Genomic DNA, 20,204 nt, shown 5'->3' on the forward strand with positions numbered 1-20,204 from the left:
ACCCACTTCAAACCGACGGCCAGGAACTGTCTCCTCAGATTTGACAGCTTTCATCCGCGTCATCTGAGGGAGAATTTACCGTACGGACAGTTCCTGCGTCTACGTCGGAATTGTAGTGACATCAACAAATACAAAACTCAGGCGAAGGACCTCAGTACGAAACTGAGACAGAGACAGTATCCAGAAGCTGTGATCCAAAAAGCAATGAAAAGGGCTAGAAATAACAACCGTGAGTCCCTCCTGGAGGATAATCCAAGGAGTGACAATAAAGGGGAAAGAACAGTATGTGTCACAACATATAGCCCAGTTACAAACCAGGTGACAAAACTGGTCAATAGACATTGGCGCACACTGACGAGCGGAAGTCTGTCATTGGAAAAACCTCTGTTTGCACACAGAAGGGGTAAGAACTTAAGAGACATGCTTGTCCACACGAGACCATTGCCCAAAAAAAGTGACCAGCCAAGACTGCAGGGCATTCACGGCCACCACCCATGTGGAAACTGTAACAATTGTCACCTCACCAAAAAAAGCCTGTCCTTGACTTTTTCGAACGGAACAAAGTGGGACCAACGTGTTTTTACGAATTGTAACAGTAAAAATGTTGTGTACTTGATCACGTGTCCCTGTGGGAAAGAGTATGTGGGAATGACTACGAGACAAGTCAAAATAAGACTCAATGAGCACAAAAGTAATATCAGGTGCAAAAAACTTACAACTAAAATGTCTGCCCACTTCATCGAACACCAACACTGTGTCAACGAATTACAGTGGACGGTAATAGAACAACTGCCCTCAGATGTGGGCCTCCTGGAAAAAGAACAAAGATGGGTGTTCCGTCTTGGCACTGATGTCACTGGGCTTAATGATTCCATTCCTTGGAATCTCTTGAGATGAACTGCATTCGGACCTTCTATTCAAACTTTGTCAAAATGACCTCTGAGAATCCTTGTGTTTGGGTATATCAAGTTATATCATCACCAATAGGATAATCTCAAACTTCTTTCCTCTTCACCATCACCCCTATGAATTATGAACAATAGATAGCTAATGGGGCCATTTATAACTCAATCAGGGTTCTTGAAAACACACCCCTTTCCTGTATGTCTCCTGTTCCGACATAGAAAACCATTACCCCTTCTAGAATGTATGGCGAATCGCCGCTTTGTTAATCCCCACGTAGCCTTTTCTTTTCCTGTTACATTGGAAAGAAAGCACGCATGCTCGAAACACCTCCAAGTCTCTTTTTCATGTAGCCTTTTCTCTTCCTGTTACATTGGAAAGAGAGCGCGCATGCTTTAAACACCTCCAAGTCTCTTTTGCAGGCGTTCTGACATGAGCGGCAGTGCCGCTCCTTTGCGCATGCGCGGTGACTGTATTTTTCCGCGCATGCGTAGTTAACACTCTTCCTGCTGGGTAGGCGCATGCGCAATGTATAGCGGTGGCAGATCGCGCAGCACCGGACTTCCTCGGATTACCAAGTCCCTATTTGGGCATCTACCGGGTCTCATTATTCAATTAACCAACGATAAGGAGCTAATGGCAGAGTATAAAGAAGGGTACTGACGCGATGCACGCTCACTTCATCGGAGCCGCGTTGAGGGAAGGCAGGCAACTAGCCATTGCAGTAACCGTGAGTTTTGGGTTAGAAATAGGAGCTTGAGTATGGCGCATTGGTGTATTGGTACCTACTACAAATTGAATCCCATATACTAATGTTTCTATAGGTCATTTTCTGAACAGAAAGGAAGGATCCCCCAATAACACGCACAGGCTCATGAGGTCTTAATTTTGAGAACCTGAAGTAAGCTGTGAAATTATCTATTTTTGTGCTCTATTTCCATCAGAGTAGAGACTAAGTTCGTGTTCTGTGTTTGTACATGTATACACTGTGCTATGTCCTTGTGTGTTTATTTTTGATTTTAATTTTTGCATTTTTCACAGGGCTCCACTATTTTTGGATTTACCCTGCTGGATTTTGAGAAGTTGTATTTTGGGAAGTTGTTTTCTTCTCCTAGGACCTGTGCATCTTAGACCAGTGTGTTTATGTATGCTTTCTCTTTACAGGTTTTCATCGCCAATTGGGCGCAACGACACCCACCTACATATATAACATGGTTAGGTACATTACACATTGTTGTAATTATATTTTACACTTTTACATTTACATGTGAGTAAGGGGAGGGTAAGTGCTATCCTTGTCCTGAAGAAGGAACCTCTGAGTTCCGAAACATGTTGACACTTTTCACAGTGGTTGTAATACCTTAATTAGTATTTTTTCAACCACGCCTTGCACTTTTTTAATAATACCAGCCGGGGATTTAATAAATTTGTTTCACCCACGCGCCAGGTATCTTTTAACCATTTTTTCACCTCACCTCACTCACACTTTTGTAGACACACACCCCCTCACATAGTTCACTTACAAGTGCTCCTGCGTATTCGCGAGTCGTAGCACGCCGCATCCCGTAGAGGGGTGCGAAGGCCCCGATGATGAAGCATGACACCAAGGGGCCTGTTGGTGTGTGAGGGGCATTCAGTTGTGAATATTAGAACATTGGTCCCTATCTTGTTGCATCATCATGGGGTCCTCTTCACCCAAGGATTGCACTGGGACCAGGGGAGATTGGTGAAGCGGCAGTGAGTTGAACAAAAGGGAGTCCTCAGACCGGCTTCCAAGGGCAAACTCCATCTTCACGACTCTCCACGACTCTCTGCCGTCCATGCATTAATTACAGGAGGATCCATGTTGTTTCCCGTCTGGAAATTGGCAGGATTGTTGTGACACGAGGAGTTTACAGCCTGGGAATGCGAAATAAAGTAAGAGTGAGTCAATAATGTTCCTTGCAGAGTTCCATGCGGAAACCTCTTTAAAGCACTACTCAAGAAGTAGGACAAAAGGCTCTTCCAAAAAAGACTTAAGATTCCAGAACCTTTTTAGATCTTGCATACAGAAACTAGGGTTTGTTCCTTCAGTAGAGTGCCTGGATGTATCCAAATTAAAATAAGACGCCCCAAAAGCTTTCCCCCACCATGGGTAGCTTGAAGAAGGGAGTGAAAACTGGAGAAATATCCTAATGAGATCCTATTACATATGTCATTTAGACAATAATACTTTAAAAGTTACATAAACCATCTTAAAAACGGTGTTTTCTTGAGGACCAATTCAAGGATCTCAGTCCAAACTGCTCTCTTATCACCTCACACCACCAGCCAGCCGGCCACATCCTGAGCTCATGCAAGCCCTCTGAGGGATCGCTTGAACAGAGCACCGAATGGACTATCCAAGTAACAACTCTAGAAATGGAAGTGGTATCAACATCATGTGCATAAAAGAGGGTTGTTTTTAGGTAAAATAGCTGAAAAAATACTCTGAATTGTGTCCTCAATTTGAGTTTTGAAAAAGAGATCCTGCTGCAATTAAAAGCCGAAGTTCTCACACCTTGTCGTTTACGGTACAGGTTTACGGCAAAACTCTTTCGGCCAAGATGGGACTGGGGATTGTGACCTTCGTTATGGAGGTGTTTGGGATCTAAAGTTGATTGGAAAAGAGCGCCTGGCTACACGTAGGCTGCCAGTCTAATAAGATGCACAGTTAGGTGTTTTCTACAAGTCACTGAGAGCCGAATGATGTCTTGGACTTTGAAAATGGTTCTGAAGGTTCCATCAACGACTGGAGTTTGGTTTGGCTGATGTAGGTCTGGTATCAGTAGTTCGAATGGGTGGGCTCCTCTCTTAGGTGATGGTGTCCACTTCAGTGATCTGTGGGTGAATGTTAATAGTGAGTCCAGGGGAAACAGCCACTACAACGCGGGCATCACATCGCAATGCCCTTACAGCGCGGTCGTTACAACGACTGCGTTGTTACCACGCACTGCCATTACTACGCAAGTCATTACTTCGACTTGCAGTAGATGGCGTGCTAACATTAGAAATAGTATAGTTTACTATTCCAACGCCTTCCCTACTGTTACGTAGGCTGGAGTTGGAATAATAAATTATACATTACTAATGTCAGCACGCCATCTACTGCAAGTTGATGTAGTGACTTGCGTAGTAATGGCTTTGCATGGTAACAACGCAGTTGTTGTAACAACCGCGTTGTTATGGCACGCATTGTGATTACTCGTGTTGTAACAAGTCATAGAGGGCTGTACCTACTCATTATGGAAAAGTCAAAGATGTTAAGAGTAAATTCACTGTGGCCTGGAGGACAAAAAGCATGATGGGGAATGTGTTCCACATACAAGTTGTTGGCATGTTTCTTTTCCTGATTGTCTGCCTCTTCCCTTTCAGGTACTACCATTACCTGTACACGTTCTACCTTCCCAGCAGCCTGCACAGCATGGTGGACCAGATGGCCAACTGTGAAGATATTCTGATGAACTTCCTGGTTTCTGCTGTTACCAAGCTGCCTCCAATCAAAGTCACCCAAAAGAAGCAATACAAGGAGACCATGATGCAGCAGGTGTGTGCCAAATGCATCTGGCTGTTCCTCAGTGCGACAACTGTCCCATCAATGTCACCTGTCTGTGGCATTGACAAAAGGGGGTTACCAGAAGGCGTGGCTGGGGGTAGAACTGAATGCTTGTGTATTTGGAAACCAAACACAACACCTCTATCTTCCCCACATCTCTCTGCTAGAAATGCACAGCAGGGACACAGGGCTGGTAGTAGGTGCAAACATCATGGAAAGTAGGTGTTTCCTCCTGTGCAAAGTTAACTTTAAGAAGTGAATCCTTCGTCGATATTTCACGCACAATTGTCTATTCTCTGTGCATAGGTCGCAGAAGTGAAACTAGTATATTCTGCACTAAGAAGTAGTCAACAGTAATGTCTTTTGTTCTTTAACAAGCCCTCATATAGATTACAGCACTGCAGTTCTCAGAGGGATTTATTCACCAGGTTTTCTGAAGTTTGATCAACTAACCAAACAATTAACAAGCAGGTAAGGTCTAGTAAAAGAGAGTCCCTCTAATACAACACTGGAAAATATATATTTACACTGAAGAAATCACTCTGTAAATGGTCTCCATGGCGTTTCATCCAGGCAGTCTTTCAAGTTAGATGCAGTATCCCAGCATACAATGCAAACGAGTTGCCTGCCGACCGCAGACAACCTGACAGAGTTTTTACTGCCGCGACAGACACTGTGCACAGGGCAACAATAAGTCCCATTGCCACAGTACGTTGCGGGTTCTGCACCACCTACAAAACAGGCAAATAAACATTAAATTATAACTCTAAAAGAACAAGGCAGTGTAAAATAACAACTAGAGATGAAAAGTGCATGTGGAATAATACATTTATTTACCACACTTGTAATTAAATATGGCTTCAGCCATAGAAGGATGAGATAGTGCTCTGTGGCCCATTGATGGCTCAGGTATATCAGGGCGCACAAATGTATGATCATACCACGCATACCAACACAACGTGGTATTTTACAACGCGGTTTTGACAACTCAAGTTGTTACATCGACTTGGGTTGGAGGGCGCTGGACTTAGGAATAGTGTGAATTACTATTCCAACTCCAGTCTACGTACAGTAGTGAAGGTGTTGGAATAGTAATTCACACTATTCCTTAGTCTAGAGCGCCCTCCAGCGTAAGTCGACGTAATGACTTGCGTTGTTAAAACCACGATGTAACCATTACGCGTTGTAATGGTTGCGTGGAAAAGGATGTTTCCCGGTCACACACAGGTGTGGTACTGTAGAAGGTGATGATGTTGGTGCTCACAGAATGAAGCGAGGATAGCAGAATGTGCAGACCCTGGAAAGATGATGATGAAAATGATTGATGATGACGATGGGTGTGATGTCAGAGGTGCAGGCCTGAGATATTTCTATCAATGAGGGCCCTGAGCTGCAGTGACAAAATCAGACACAGTTCACAATAATGGCCCCAACCCCTGGAGGCTGCTTAAAAGCGTACATATGAGGTCTCGCCGTCAGTGCGTGGATGAGTGCTGACCGGAAGGACACATCTGAGGTCTGACCGGAAGTGCACAATATGAAGTCTGTCCAGTTGAGATCAAGCTGCAAAGTGGAAGAGCCTTCCTTAGTGAGAAACTCCTAATGGGGGGAGGGATCCCTTTAGAAAAATTACATGTTCCTGAAATATAAAACATTCCTGGCAATATGTGCAATTTGAAAGATGCAGGCCCCCATCTCTACAGACAAAACTAAACGTTCCTAGTCAGTGCTTTAAATGGTATGGGACCAGGGCCAGCTTTAGGGCAGTGCGACTGATGTGGCCACACTGGGCGCTGACCTGGAGAGGGGGCGCTGACGCTGGGGGTGATGTGTTTCGCAATAACTTATGGTTTAAAAACACCTGCGGCAGAGTTCCTTGTGCGTCCAGTTTACAGGCAGCATTACAAATATCGAGATAACTCTTGTGATTAATGTTCTTGCTAGAGAGAGATCAGAGTTTTGTCTAGTGGCAGCTTTCTCCCGCCATAAAGTAGTGCAGAGGGTTAACATGCCTGCTGCAAAGAACTCGTACAATGCAGATCACAGATCTGTATTTGGTGTGGATAGCTGAGTGGATTACTTCTTTTGTCACAGAGATACTTTTGTTACAGCAGTTCATAAGATACAACCCTAATATAGAAAAGCGAACTGTAATCAAAGGGCTGCATGCAAACTGCATAAAATAGTTTAGAATGTGATGTTTTTCCCCCCAGTCTTTCATTAACTATTCCTAATGTTGCTGAAAAGGGATTGTTTGGGTAGATAGACATTGTTATTAGTAAAGTTAGCCTTTACCAGTGCTTTAAAACAAATTAAATGTATGTGAGAGAGGGGCTATGGAGGGATAAGAGGCACTTTTGCCCGGTGGGCATGAGAGAATTTGAGGAGGAGGACACGGGGGGTACCAACAATGATTGTTGCATCGGAGGCCAGCAGCGCTATAGCCAGCCCTGTATGGGATAGTCCAGTACTGAGTACCTGCAGTTCTATAATTTGAAAGGGAGAGCACCTGCCTTTCTCAACACTGCTGGCACACATTTAATGGGAGAGCACCGGTACGTCTCAGGAGCACACCAGTACTCTAAAGAGTGAGTACCTGTACTTCTTTAATTTGAAAGGGAGAGTACCGCATTTCTCAGCACTGCTGGAATGCATTTAATGGGAGAGCACCGGCACTTCTTAGTAGCCAACAGGTACTCAAAAGAGTGAGTACCAGCACTTCTACATTTCCATTTACAGCACTGTTCCTGGTAGGGTAATGTATCTACCAGATAGTTATTAGAGTCCAAACTTAGGGCTCATGTCCTTATTCACTGCCAAAATAAAGTATTCCCAGGGCCCCCTGATAACTTTGACCATCCATGACTGGATTAAAAGGAAGAGGGAAAGATGATTTTGGTTGGTCAGTGTCTGCATACGAGGTACAGTTCTCTGTCAGCCAGTGCACTCAGTAATGGCTGGATGGTCAAGGAAGTCCTCTCAGCTTTCTGAATGAAGCACACGGCAGGTAGAACTCAGCATAATCCCGCCACGCGAGGGCTGTGTTACTCTCCTCTGTCCCCTCCAGTCCCATGATGGCACTCTCAGATGGCCTCCAGGTCCCAGAAAGTCACATTCACCTGCAGAGTTCCTCAGGGTTCCATCTTGTCTCCTAATACCCCCACACTCTCCCCGAAAGATGCCCCTCTGCTTCAGGTAACTACCACCTAAGCCACTTGGCTGCGGTGGTAATTCCGCCGCAGCGCTAGGGGGGGCGCGCCGCCATGCTCGTGACGGAACCACTCCGACACGAGCCTCGGACGCGCTGTGCTTGTGACGGAGTGGTTCCGTCACGGGCCCGCCCGCTCAGTAGAATGCACCGCGCAGGTGCAAAATCAGCCACAGAACCACTCCGTCACCAGCACACCGCGTCCGTGGCTGGTGACGGAGTGGTTCCGTCACCAGCATCGATGAGGTTAAACACTTCTTGCTTCTCACCCAGATCTGAATGCCCCGCATCTACTTCAAGCTTAACCCCAACATAAAATAATTCCTGTTGTTCGCCAAGAATAACAAGTAACATCTGGCCTACACCTGGCTTTATGGCATGTACTTGGTTGAATTCTAAACCCTGCTTTCACTCAGTGCCAAATCACTTGGTTTCACCCCAAACATTGCCCTCACCCTCAAGGAACACCGCCATGGAAATCAAGGTGGCTTGGTACTAGCTCTTTCTACTAAAGGAAGAGAAACAGTTCCTGACAAAAAGGGACTTCAGAACTGCTGTTCAAGCCTTTGACCTCTGAGAGACCACCCTGGCACCGTAAGGTCACCGTACATGCAGCAGCTTGTCTCATCAAGAGTCTCGCCACATACGCCCGCCCTCACGGAACTCCACTGGATGCTCTTGGCAGCACACAACAGCATTAAAGCCAGATGCATCCTGTACGAAGCCATTTTGATTGGCGGCCATGTCTATCTGGCTGACAAGCTCGCCATCTCAGGTGGCTCTCACTACAATCGCAGCCAGGACACCATCCGAGAGGAGACGAAGAAGAGGAAAAATATAGGACAGCAGGCCTTCTCTGTCTATTCACCCAGGATCTAAAATGACATTCCAGTACTCAACAGGACTGGCTCAACCCTGATCCGAAGTAGGAAAGAGGTGAAGACATATCTCTCGAAAGAACTCTACATCATGATGCTTTAACAGTCCACGTTCACTCTTAGAAACCAGCTACCATGCTGATCCCGCGTTGAGTGTGTCTTTACTTTGGGCCTTGTGTAGCACTCTGCTGCCTTTCAGGTTGGTTCATTGGATATAAATAGTATATTTATTACAAAAAGAGAGGGATGTGGGGCGCTTTTAGGTCCAGCATATGATCCTCAGAGGCTCAAGCAAGCAGAGGAGGTCTTCTGCTTATATAAATAGCACAAACATACATGCCTATGGCATCGGAGCGTGAAGTAGGGGCCCCGCTCCTGCTTCTCCCAACTTAAAATGGCGCTGAATCCCAGTCAGAAAATGGTCTTCTCCACTTTATTCACAAACCATGTGGCCAGCCAATCAGTGAGAGAGAAAAAGCTCCTCCCATTCATAATCATTCTGTCCATAGACACGCCCCTACTTCGATGTTGGGTTCAATGTGGTGTTAAAAGAACAAACCGAGGGGCAGATTTACAAGCCCCTTGCGACACATTTACGCCGCCATTGCATCACTTCTGTGACGCAGCGGCGGCGTAAACCATGCGCCATGTTGCACCTTATTTACAACGTGGCGCATCTAGGGAGATGCGTCACGATGTAAAGCCCTGCACCACATTAAACTTGCGTCAGGTTTAATGTACGCAGGGTGGGCGTTCTGTCGGAAAAAGCCTTGGAAAAGTGACACAGTGAAATCTACAAGATTTCACTTAGTCACTTTTCCGACACCGCTGCGTCAAAACCCTGCGCTTGCTTGAAGCAGGCGTAAGGCGTGACGCAGCATGTTACGTATGGGCAGCCCCTGAGCATTGCTGGAGTTCGTCGCGCTTGCTACGCAACTCCAGCAATGTGCCGCCCTTACGCCATCAGATGCATCACGCATCTTTTATCCTTGCGCCATGATGCGCCACATTGTAAATGCGTCACATCTGTGGTGGCGGAAGGGTAAACTTGCGTGACGCATCTTACCTGGCGCATCCATGCTGATATGCAGGGATGAACCAGTCCTTGTAAATCTGCCCCTGAGTTGGGGGACAATACAGGCCTCCTGCTTGTCCGGGCCCCTTTGCACTGTGGATTCCAGTTACGAAGCTCCCGCCCAGCCTGGCTTACGGTAGCCTTGCACCGGGGACTACATTTGTCTCATGGGGTTCAGAGGAGCTTCCGGGGGAGGCAGCAAGGTCCCTGGTGACCCTCTTGTAGTTCTCCTTCCCCAGCATTGTCTGTGCTGAGGGGGGCACCTAATGTGGAGTCAGCTGATACCCAGGGGATTAGAGAGTGTGGAAAACTGAAGACCCTGAGTCCTGAGACAAACAAACATGATGAGGCAAGTTCTCATACCAGGGCCTGTCCAAGAGCAAGGAGGCTCCTACCGAGCAGCCTAACTGGAGGCTAGGGGGGGCGACAGCTCTGGTGTCATCAGCCCCTAACCTGCCAGACCTCTTCAACCAGCTGGAAGGATGGCTCAGTGAGCTGCACCATCACCAATACCAAAAGGAGAAGCTCATGCCTTTAAATCACTGATTTGATTGATTTGATTTGATTTATAATTTTATAGAGCGCGCGAATGCCCATGGGCGTCTGCCCATGGGCAGTCTGCAGGACTGACCCAGCTTCTATCCCTTCCAGTGGGGATGTTGTGTACCTTGAATTGAGTAAGGGGAGCATCTGTTATTTCCAGAGCTGAGAAGTGCCAGTTCTGGCTTTGATGGCGTTTCAAGGAGCTGCTAGAGTCCCGGGGCCGTCACAGGCTGTGGTTGGGGGGGTCAGCGCTGCTCAGCAGTTTGAAAAGTTTCAGAGATGGCAGGCCCTGGTGGACGGTGGACTGACCCTCAGCAAGGCTGGCATTCGTGCCACCTGGGATGGTCACTCCTAGAGGAACTGGGCGTCCTGAGTGAGGCTTGGCTCTCTGGTTGACCTACTGGGAGCAAGGGATTCATCTTTGTGAAAGATCTGAAAGTGTCCTCGGGGTCTGTGTAGAGCAGTACTCCGATGCAGGTTGGTGGAAGCATGGGCGTCCGCAGAAATGTTTCCAGGGGGAGGCACATTTTTTACTTCATCACCATCCTCCGACATGATGAGCACAAGTATAAAATACATTTTTTAAAAATCTAATAAGACAAAGAGTTTAAATAAACAAAGAACACCATGGGGGGGGGGTAGAGAAAAATCTTGTGAAGCGCCACAGCAGACGACCTGGCATTAAGTATTTTATTCTGTTATTCAACCCCGACACTGAAGAGGCCGAGGAGCCCAGGAACCGGCTGCTAACACTTCCAGCGCCTTCTATGGAGTCCTGCACTCTATATTACATCACATCACACACGTGGGTTGGTACTCCCCAAGGTACAAAATTGTTGATGCTGAAGCTTGCATCACGACAGCCTGTGCCGGTGGCACTCATACATACGCCCCTGTGACCTCACGTGGCTCCACCCTTTGACCAGGAAGACTTGGGACTTCCGGTGATGATGGAATCTTTCCCAGACAATGTTGGAACTCCTGCTCGGGCTCTGCACTGACAGCTCCACATTGAGAGACGGAGGCGGACTCGACAACCTCCTGGGGAGGTGTACGGGGCCTGTGGCGTGTCACTGCTGCTGGTGCCTGCTTCCGGTGATCTTGTTTGGGGTACTCCGCAGTTCACCACACAGGAAGTAGGTGGGTACAGTATTGCACATACGCCACCTAGGCATTACGAGTGGCAGCCTCCAGATTCAGAAATGCCTTGATACTTTCTTAGAACTACACATGGACCCAGTGCTTGAAATGGAAAAATAGAAGTGCAGGTACTCTGTAGCAGAGTCCCTGCTTGTTTCTGAGAAGTGCCGGTACTCTCCCTCTCAAAATAAACCAAGCATTGGCATAGCCAATAGTTCTTGCCTTTGGGACCTTATAAGTGTTTAGCCATGCAACAGTTGGTGTTGTTGCACAAAGGATATTGTGCTGGATAACTAAACACTTATAAGGTCCCTAAGGTGAGACCTATTAACTATGCCAATGCTTGTTAGCATTTGAATTTCAGCATAATAAAGGTAAATCTCCAAGGCTGACTCAGAGAGGTGATGTGGGCTAGGTAGACAAAAGTCAGACGACACACAAATATAAGAGTACATCAATATCTAGCACAAGCTTCTTTAAAAAGGAAAAGTACTGCACTGAGCTCACAAGTGATTACAATGCACACAATTGCAAATATTTGCAACATTTTAAGTGAAATTGTAAAATGAAAACCCCTCTTAATGGGGCCCAACAGAATCACAGTTGTAAATCATGCAAAGGTATATCAGAGAAGACACTAATCTGGCACATCAAGTCTTGTACATGACAAGTTGTACACTAACAGCCTCTAACCATTAAAAAAACAGTAATGTCCCTAAATGGGTTTACTGCAATACAGCTTTTTATGTTCAGCATGGTTAGGCATGCAAGCTTTGTAAAATTGTTCACAATGTAAAACAAGAGTCCTACTGCCTTTGTCACTACATTTAAAAATCAATAGAGTAAGCCTGCTGTCTTTAACATGAATATAAAAATGACCACATGGTCTAAAAGTACAAAGACCCACCAAATATTCTAGGTGAGGGGTCAGCAACCTTGACTATAGCAAGAGCTACTTCTGATCATTGAAATCTGTTGTGAGCTACTGCCTAATAAAGGAATTCGATAAATATACAAGGACGCCAAATAACTTTAAAAACTGCCCCTAGAGTACCCCATTCCTGCTACAGAGAGCATGCAGTATTCATGACACAGACGCTGTCTCACAAAACCTTTACATTAGGGGTCCTGGGGATCTGTTTTGTCCATTTGATTTTAAAACCGCAAAAGGGGGAAACAGATAGTAAGAAAGGGCGGCAGAGCGCGCTAGAGGAAAAAAAGAGGAAGAGAGAAAAGAAAACTAGAGACACAAAGGAAAGAATGAGAAAAATAGGCAAGAGAGAAAGAAAGCAAAATGAGAAAGGAAACAGAAAAGATAGAGAAAGAAAGAAGACATTGAAGGTGACAATGAGGAAAAATTAAAAAAGAAAGAAAGGAGAGAAAAATGTGATGAATGTATACAGAAATTAAGAAACTAAAAGCAGAAAAAACATTGAAAGGAATAAAAGAAAGAGCCAAAAGAATGAATGACAAGGGAAGAGGGAGAAAAAGAAAGAAGAGAAAACATGGCAGAAAGTAAAGCAAGAAGCAAAAAAGAATGAAAGATCGAGAAAACGATGGAAAGTAAGGAAAGGGGCACATAAACGATAGAAAGCAAAAGAGTAGAAGAAAAACATAAGAAAGTAAAAGAGAGAAGGTGAGACAAGACGAAAAGGGCAATAGAGGAGAAAGAAATGAGAAAGAATGTGATTGGCGGCTAAGACAGATGAGGTATGGCATTTTCAGTGCTTCATGGCTGTGCTCAGCAGTTTACAGAGGCTGCCTGCAGTAGCATCATTATGTGTCGTTGATGGTGACGGAGAAAAGACATATGACGCTGCGCGCGCATTACCGCCATCTTGAGGCCAGCATAAGCCTCTGGTAGCACTTTGAAAACCCCCTTACTAAAAGTCGAGCATGCAGCGCATGCGCTGCTCTAGGCTCGACCTAAAAATGCAGGTACTCCGTACCAGACAGTACCGGCCCATTTAAAGCACTGCATGGACCAACATTCCATCGAGACTTTATTGTGTTTTCTCTCTTCTCTGCAAACTACAGAGAACATTTCTTTCTCCCGAGTGTCATGGCTGCTGGCTTGGACAGGCTCTTCCGGTGATACCGCATGTCCAGCGCCTTTCATGGTCACGCACATCTTTCTCTTCCGCAGGCCCAGTGGCAGGTGTTGTCCTGTCCCAGGTGTCCGCTATCACGCACTCACGCCGGCGCCATCTCTCGGTGTTCCCAGGACAACACGCAGGGCACAAGTCCTAAAAAAAGAAGTGGGGGGACGCTGACATCACGACAGGAAGTGACGTCATGAAAGGTGGCTTGCACCATCAGACTCATTGCCTCCCCTCGCTCACCCCTTAGATGCGATTGCATCAGAGAAGCCAACGCATGAGCAGCGTTATGAATGAGCTCCGATCTCGCCCCAGACAGGCCAAAGATTGAATGTGTGGCTCCATTTGCTCCAGTTATTGAGCTCCTGGTAAAATAAATGGGGGGACGCTGTTCACCCGCGTGGTGCCCCGACTCGAGCCCTAAATGCACGGGTATCCGTAGGCATCGCACGGCGGGTGTTGCGTCTCTTTACAGGCTCATCTTGCCGCCCCTGCCCCTGAGGGGGCGCGAGTTCACTCTTGGGGTCCAGGGATTGGCTGTTCGAATGTCTTCTCTGCACCTCTGGGATAGTGATGGGTTCCGGAATGTGATGTGCGGGAGGCTGCTGGGATGACGTCAGAACCAGCAACTGGTCTCAGCTGCATGGAGGTGCGAATGTGAATACATTGAAAATCAAACATCGGGGCAAAGGGGGACAAAGTTTAAAAAACATTGAATAAAAATAAGAGGTTAGGCAACAAATATACATTATCACACTGGAGGTCTTGAGTGAAACAGCAAACAACACTCCAAATTGATAAAAAATGTCAAACTTGTGTTTAAGCTAAATTCAAGACAGTTATAACAATGGATCACGTTCCTATCTATTTTACTGGGAGTGAAAATGGAGTGCAAAAGGCACACTAGAGGGCGCTCAAACACAAGCTAATGCAAAAGCAAAACAATAAAAGAAAATATGAATACACATCAACAAGTCTCAGACAGCATGAAAATAAGGAAAATTAAAAAGGGGGTATAGTATGTCTAGAATTTAATTAAATATATTTGAAAAGATATAACAACGAAATTAATTTCTGAAATAAAATATTGAAACAAAGTTTCTAAAAACAATCCTAATGAAGATACATTTCCGATCCTAAACATCTTAAGATTATTAACTTGCTGAGGTGCAAAAAACTGACTGCTTTCCGAATACAATGCATCTATGAAAGACATTCTTCAATGTGTGATGATTCAGTGTACTTTTGAGATGTAAGATAGTCCCTAATTCACCGCACTGTGAGCACTCTGGGAGGTGGAAGGATACACTGAGCAGACAATAGCATGAGGTGCGAGGGTCATACTCTGGAGGGGTGGAGCCTAAGCACACTATCTATATGTTGAAAAATTAGGAGCAATAGACAGCTGCCGTGTCATCCGAAATTTAAATCATGTACGCGTTAATTGCAAGAAAACAACATTCTTTAACTATTTCATCTCACTTTGACCACTCGCACATTATAGGTGTTAAGTGCAACTAGCGGCCCATGTCCTGTAGAGTTCGGCTTAGCTTACATTGACCACTCCCTCCTTACAGGTGTTAACTCCTTCGACGCTCATGACCGAGCTCAGCTCGTCATGAGGCACAGTGGAGCTGTGCTCATGACGAGCTGAGCTCGCCATAACCGCTGCGGAACGCCCAACCAGGGATAATTCCCCTCTGGGGCGTGGCGTTCCATTGAGTGGGCGGAGTCGTGACAAGCTCAGCTCGTCATGAGCACAACTCCACTGTGCAGCATGACGAGCTGAGCTCGTCACGAGCACCGCGGCGCCACGCGCGGCCCCCTCCCCCCCGCACCGCAGGGGAATTAGCCTCGCGGGGAAGGGGTTAAGTTATGTTATATGGATCTGTAGAGCACAGCTTATCGTAGAAAGAATATCCAGGCCCTCATGCAGGTGCGCAAGTCGTCTGCTGGAGGTTAGTTAAAGACCGATGTCTTCAGCCTCTTGCAAAATTCAAAAAGCAGGGAGGAGGCCCTGATGTGTGAAGAGAGGTCATTCCATGTTTTGGGAGAAGGCTAGGCCACTTGTTCTGTGTTTGCAGATGCATGGTGTGTGAGTGAAGGAGGGAGCGGCTGAGCATAGGAGTCTGACGGGTTGGTGGAAATGAAGGCAGCAGTTGAGCTATGCTGGTCCTATTTTGTGCATTGCTTTGTATGCATGCATGAGGAGTTTCAATTGACAGTGTTTGTGTGTCGGCAGCCGGTGGAGGTCTCTGAGATGTGGGGTGATGTGCGTTCGACGTGGGAGGTCCGGGAGGATTCTAGCTGCGGTGTTCTAGATGGTCTGAAGTCGCGAAGGAGGTGATTAGAGATTTTGGCATAGAGTGGGTTGCTGCAGTCTAGTCTGCTGGTGACTAGGGCTTGAGTGACGGTACGCCTGGTGCTCATGGGGATCCATTTGAAGATTTTTCTGACGATGCATAGTATGTGGAATCAGTAGGAGCTTGCTACGTTTGCTGTGAGGCCATGTTATGTTAACATCCAAGGTTTCTTGCGTGGTTACAGGGTATAGCTTTTGGACCAAGTTCTGACAGCCAACAGGTTCCTGGAAGGGGGTGATGGAGTTAACTGTCGATTCTAGGGCAGTGAACTTCTTGTTCATAACAAAGATCTCTTTGCCGGTGTTGGAGCAAGCTTCAATCGGTGAGGGATCTTCTCTTGGTGTCTCTCAGAAGGTGGTGGTAGTACCTGAGTGTGGCCTTGTAATTTGATCTGTCGTTGGCATTGTGGTTGGTTCTCCATTTCTTTTCCAGCTCTTTGCAGGATCTTTTGGCGTCCCGTAGGTCTTCCATGTACCAGTAGACCCGTTTGTTAGTTTTGTAGTGTTTATGAGTTTGGGTGGGTGCAAGAGCGTCTGCACAGTTTGAGATACACTGGTTAAAGTTGGTGATGTCCTCGGCTAAGTAGTCAGTGGTGTTGGGTTGGTCTGTTTCAAATGTGCTATGCATGTCAGTTTCCATTATTTGTTTCCAGTTCTGTCTGGCTAGGTTGGTGCTGATACAAGCTTTGGCTTCTGGTGTGGAGGTTTTGAAGTGGATGATGAAGTGATGGGTCCATGTGAGACTGAGGCAGAGAGCTAGCAGATGCTGTTGCCAGAGGCAAAGATTGCATCTAGAGTGTGTCATGCCCTGTGTCTGGGGTCCATGATGAGCTGGGAAAGTCCTACATTGTGCAGGCTCTTGAGGAGGTTGGTGGAGCAGTGCCCAGAGGGGTCTTCCAGGTGGAAATTGAAATGACTGAGTAGAGAGTCCTTGGAGTTGATGGCGAGGGTGGCAATGAAATCAGAGATGAGGCTACTGAATTTCCTTCATGGTCTGGGCGGTCTGCATGCAGGGTGCCCCTCCAGGGTGGAGCTAAGTGAAGCTAGTGGCCCATGTGCTGTGGAGTTCATCTTGGCTCATAGACAAGTGTGAGGGGAAGGAGAATGCTGAAGTTGGAGCAAGAGGACAATTATGTGGGCAATCCGTAAGAGAGTGAGCTACATGGTGGCCTTCTGAATTTGCCTGGAGCACTCTGTGATGCCAAAATCCAGCTTTCTGGGAGCAAGCAACCTGGAGCCCGAGGACCCGCTAGTTGGAGCCCTGAAAACTATCTTTGACAGTATCACACACAGTCAGGTACTGATGAGTAGTTACTATTACTCAAGTAATAACATATAAAAGCCAAGTGCCCGCCACAGGTGACTACGTTCTCCCAGGGCTACGAGAGGAGCCATTGACTGGCCAATCTACCCAATTACCTGTATAAACAAGAAGATTTACGTTCACAAAAGGACATGTCTTGGGGCCCTCGGAAAGATGTGGACAAACCGCAGTCCTCTTGTATGCAATGACAATGTCTGATTCTCCCCTACTAAAATGCTGTCATTTTATTTTTCTGCACAGAAACTCGTACACTAACTAAAGTTATAGCCTCAGGCTGATAGACGCCATGAGAAGGATGTCTATGCCTTGATTCTGGTGATTAGCCAGTCTCATAGGACTCCGGCCTTTTCTTTCCTATGTGTTGAGGGGCATATTTACTCACATTTCATGCAATGCAGAGCAATGTGTGAAAGGATGACAGCAGAAACGCACCATATCAACTAAGATATGGCGTATTTGTGCTGTCTCCTATCGCTGGTGCACTGTGTGCTGCATAGCGCCAACGCCAGCACCCTTGCATCAGGGTGCAAGGACACCTGCAGTACAAGAAGGGCTGTTTCATGCAGGGACACCTTCCTTCACAAAAACATGCTTAAAGGCATTCTCCTCTTTCTATGCATGCTGCAGACTGCATCACGCATAGAAAGAGGAAGTAACAAGAAGTAATAAAGATACGTCTCCTCATTATGCCTGGTTCAGGTAGGCATACCATTTTGATGCATTCCCAGGTTTACTAGCCTTAGCAAATCTGGGAATGCGCCAAAATTCAGGGATGGATGCATGGGAACACCTGTGCTCCTCCCATGGAACGCATAACCTAATGCAAACTAACGCACGGCAGCGCTATGCACTGCCTTGTGTTACTTTTGGGAAACAATCCCACAAAAACGCCCCTAATCTGATTTGCTTGTTTTATTTATTTATTTTTGTGTTTTATAGAGCGCATACTTGACCCATAAGGGTACCAGGGCGCTTTACAGAATCATTGCGTTGTACAAAAGGCATGAAATCATAAGAGTACACAATCGATTGGGAGGGGGGCGGGGGGCTGGATACATAAGGGCAGGAAGGATACAAATGTACAGTTTACATTACAGTTACTCAAGACAAGGCCCCAGGTTTCTTGGTGGGGTGACTAGGTCATCAGAGGGAGGCAATAGCCGTGAATTGATCAGGGTCTCTGTGGTGGTTGAAGGTAAAAGTTTAAAAAAGGAATTTACCCATAAGGAAGGATTTGGCCTCCCATTTGAAGGATTCATCTGATGGCAGGTGGGAGAGAGTTCCATATTCTTGGTGCGGCCCCAACGAAAACCCAGTTGTACGTTTTTTGTTTTCGAAAGCGTGCAGGCTGGAGTAGGAGGTCTCTGGCGGACCTTGATTTTCTGATTCCTCCGGATACCACAAGTTTCTGTGCAAGATATGCAGGGGAGTTTGAGTATAAAGCCTTGTGTGTGATGCATGCCAGCTTAAGCTGTATTCTGGCCTTGAGAGGAAGCCAGTTCAGCGCTTTCAGGTGTGGAGAAATGTGATCAAATTTCCTAGTGCCGGTAAGTAATCTGGCGGCCGCATTGAGGCAAGCTTTTAAAGGTGCCAGGGAGAACTTGGGTAAACCAGAGAGGGTAGAACACCCATATTCCAGTCTAGAGATGACTAGTGCTTGGACTGCTATTTTTAGGTCGGGAGCGTCAAGGAAGGGTTTCACTTTCCATAGGTAGCTCACGTGGAATCTGGCTGATTTGGTCATCGAGTTGATGTGGTCCCGCATGTTCAAGTTGCAATCCAGGGTTATTCCCAGTGATTTGGCCGAGTCCCCGATGGTTGGTGGGCAATTTAAGGCTGTGATGGCCTTATTCCATATCTGAATCTCAAGGTCAGTTTTAGGGGGGAAATTAGAAGAAATTCTGTTTTCTTTGCGTACATATGGTAGGAGATATTTGCAGTGCGTAGGACTTCGGCAAGCGGTTCTAGGTAAAGGTTGAAGAGGGTGGGGGACAGCGTGGATCCTTGAGGGTCTCCGATCGTGACCGGAGAGGGAGCGGAGAGGTTGCTGTTAATTAGGAATCTCTGAGATCTGTTTTGGAGGAAGGATCTAAACCATTCTAGGACATAGCAATCTAAACCCATCCTGAGTTTGAGGCGTTTGAGTAACTTTCCATGGATGACCGTGTTGAAGGCCTAGGATAGATCTAGGAGGATTAGGAGAGATGTTTTGTCTTGGTCCAGGGCTTGGAGGGCATCATCAACGATGTGGAGCATGGTGGTTTCAGGGCTGTGTCCCGGTCTGAATCCGGATTGGATGTCATTGAGTAGGTGGAAGTTGTTGATGTGTTGACTTAGCTGCAGTTGCGCACACTTCTCCAACACTTTAGCTAAGAGAGGGATGTTGGAAATATGTCTGAAGTTGTCAGGGGAGGCTGGATCCAGGGATGGCTTTTTCAAAATGGGGAGGACTTGGCCAGCTTTCAGAGAGTCAGGAATCGATCCCTGCCAGAGAGAGGCATTAATTATTGCAGTCCAGCTATGAATAATGGATTGGGCGGTGGCAGCTAGGCATTCGGAGGGGAGCGGGTCATTGAAATGGTTGTTCAGGTTTAAGGTAGATAGGATTTTGGAGACGGAGTCTTCGTCGTAGAGTGTGAAGTCAGTCCAGTGTGCTTGATTCTTAGGTGAAGCCTGTCGGGGCAGCGTGGAAGGAGGAGGCAGGTCAGGAGGAGGTAGAGAGTATGAGGCGGAACTAAGGTCGTTCCCTAAGGCTTTGATTTTGTCCACAAAAAACAAGGAGAATTCCTTGGATGATATTAGAGACTTGGGGTATTCTGTCGATGTTTTGGTCAGTTTTTTGGATTGGTGTTTGACCAGTTCGAAAAGTTTGCGTGGTCTGTTCTTCTTCTTTTTTTGAATTGAGGATGTTCCTGTTGTATGTATTTCCGGCCTGGTGGAGAAGTTTTAGGTGTGCGGCAGAGGGGCGCTGTCTCTAGGTTCTTTCGAATTCCAAGAGGAATCTCCTCTCATTGTTGAGGGATCCAATGAACCAGGGGTTTCTATCTTTGATTTGGGTTCTTTTTAGTTTTAGTGGGGCTAGGTCATCCAGAATGTTC

At 46.5% G+C, this 20,204-nt stretch overlaps 1 protein-coding gene across 1 annotated transcript in view; it reads left to right on the forward strand.

Annotated features, from left to right (window-relative positions):
• Positions 1 to 20,204, forward strand: part of LOC144762975 (exostosin-1a-like) — a 1,123,714-nt gene that overhangs the window by 1,100,122 nt on the left and 3,388 nt on the right. The window contains exon 10 of the mRNA XM_078648290.1: positions 4,297 to 4,468. Coding sequence (XP_078504416.1) covers positions 4,297 to 4,468 — 172 coding nt within the window. The remainder of the gene's footprint in view (positions 1 to 4,296; positions 4,469 to 20,204) is intronic.

The sequence above is a fragment of the Lissotriton helveticus genome, chromosome 6, assembly GCF_964261635.1.
Source record: "Lissotriton helveticus chromosome 6, aLisHel1.1, whole genome shotgun sequence".
NCBI lineage: Eukaryota > Metazoa > Chordata > Amphibia > Caudata > Salamandridae > Lissotriton > Lissotriton helveticus.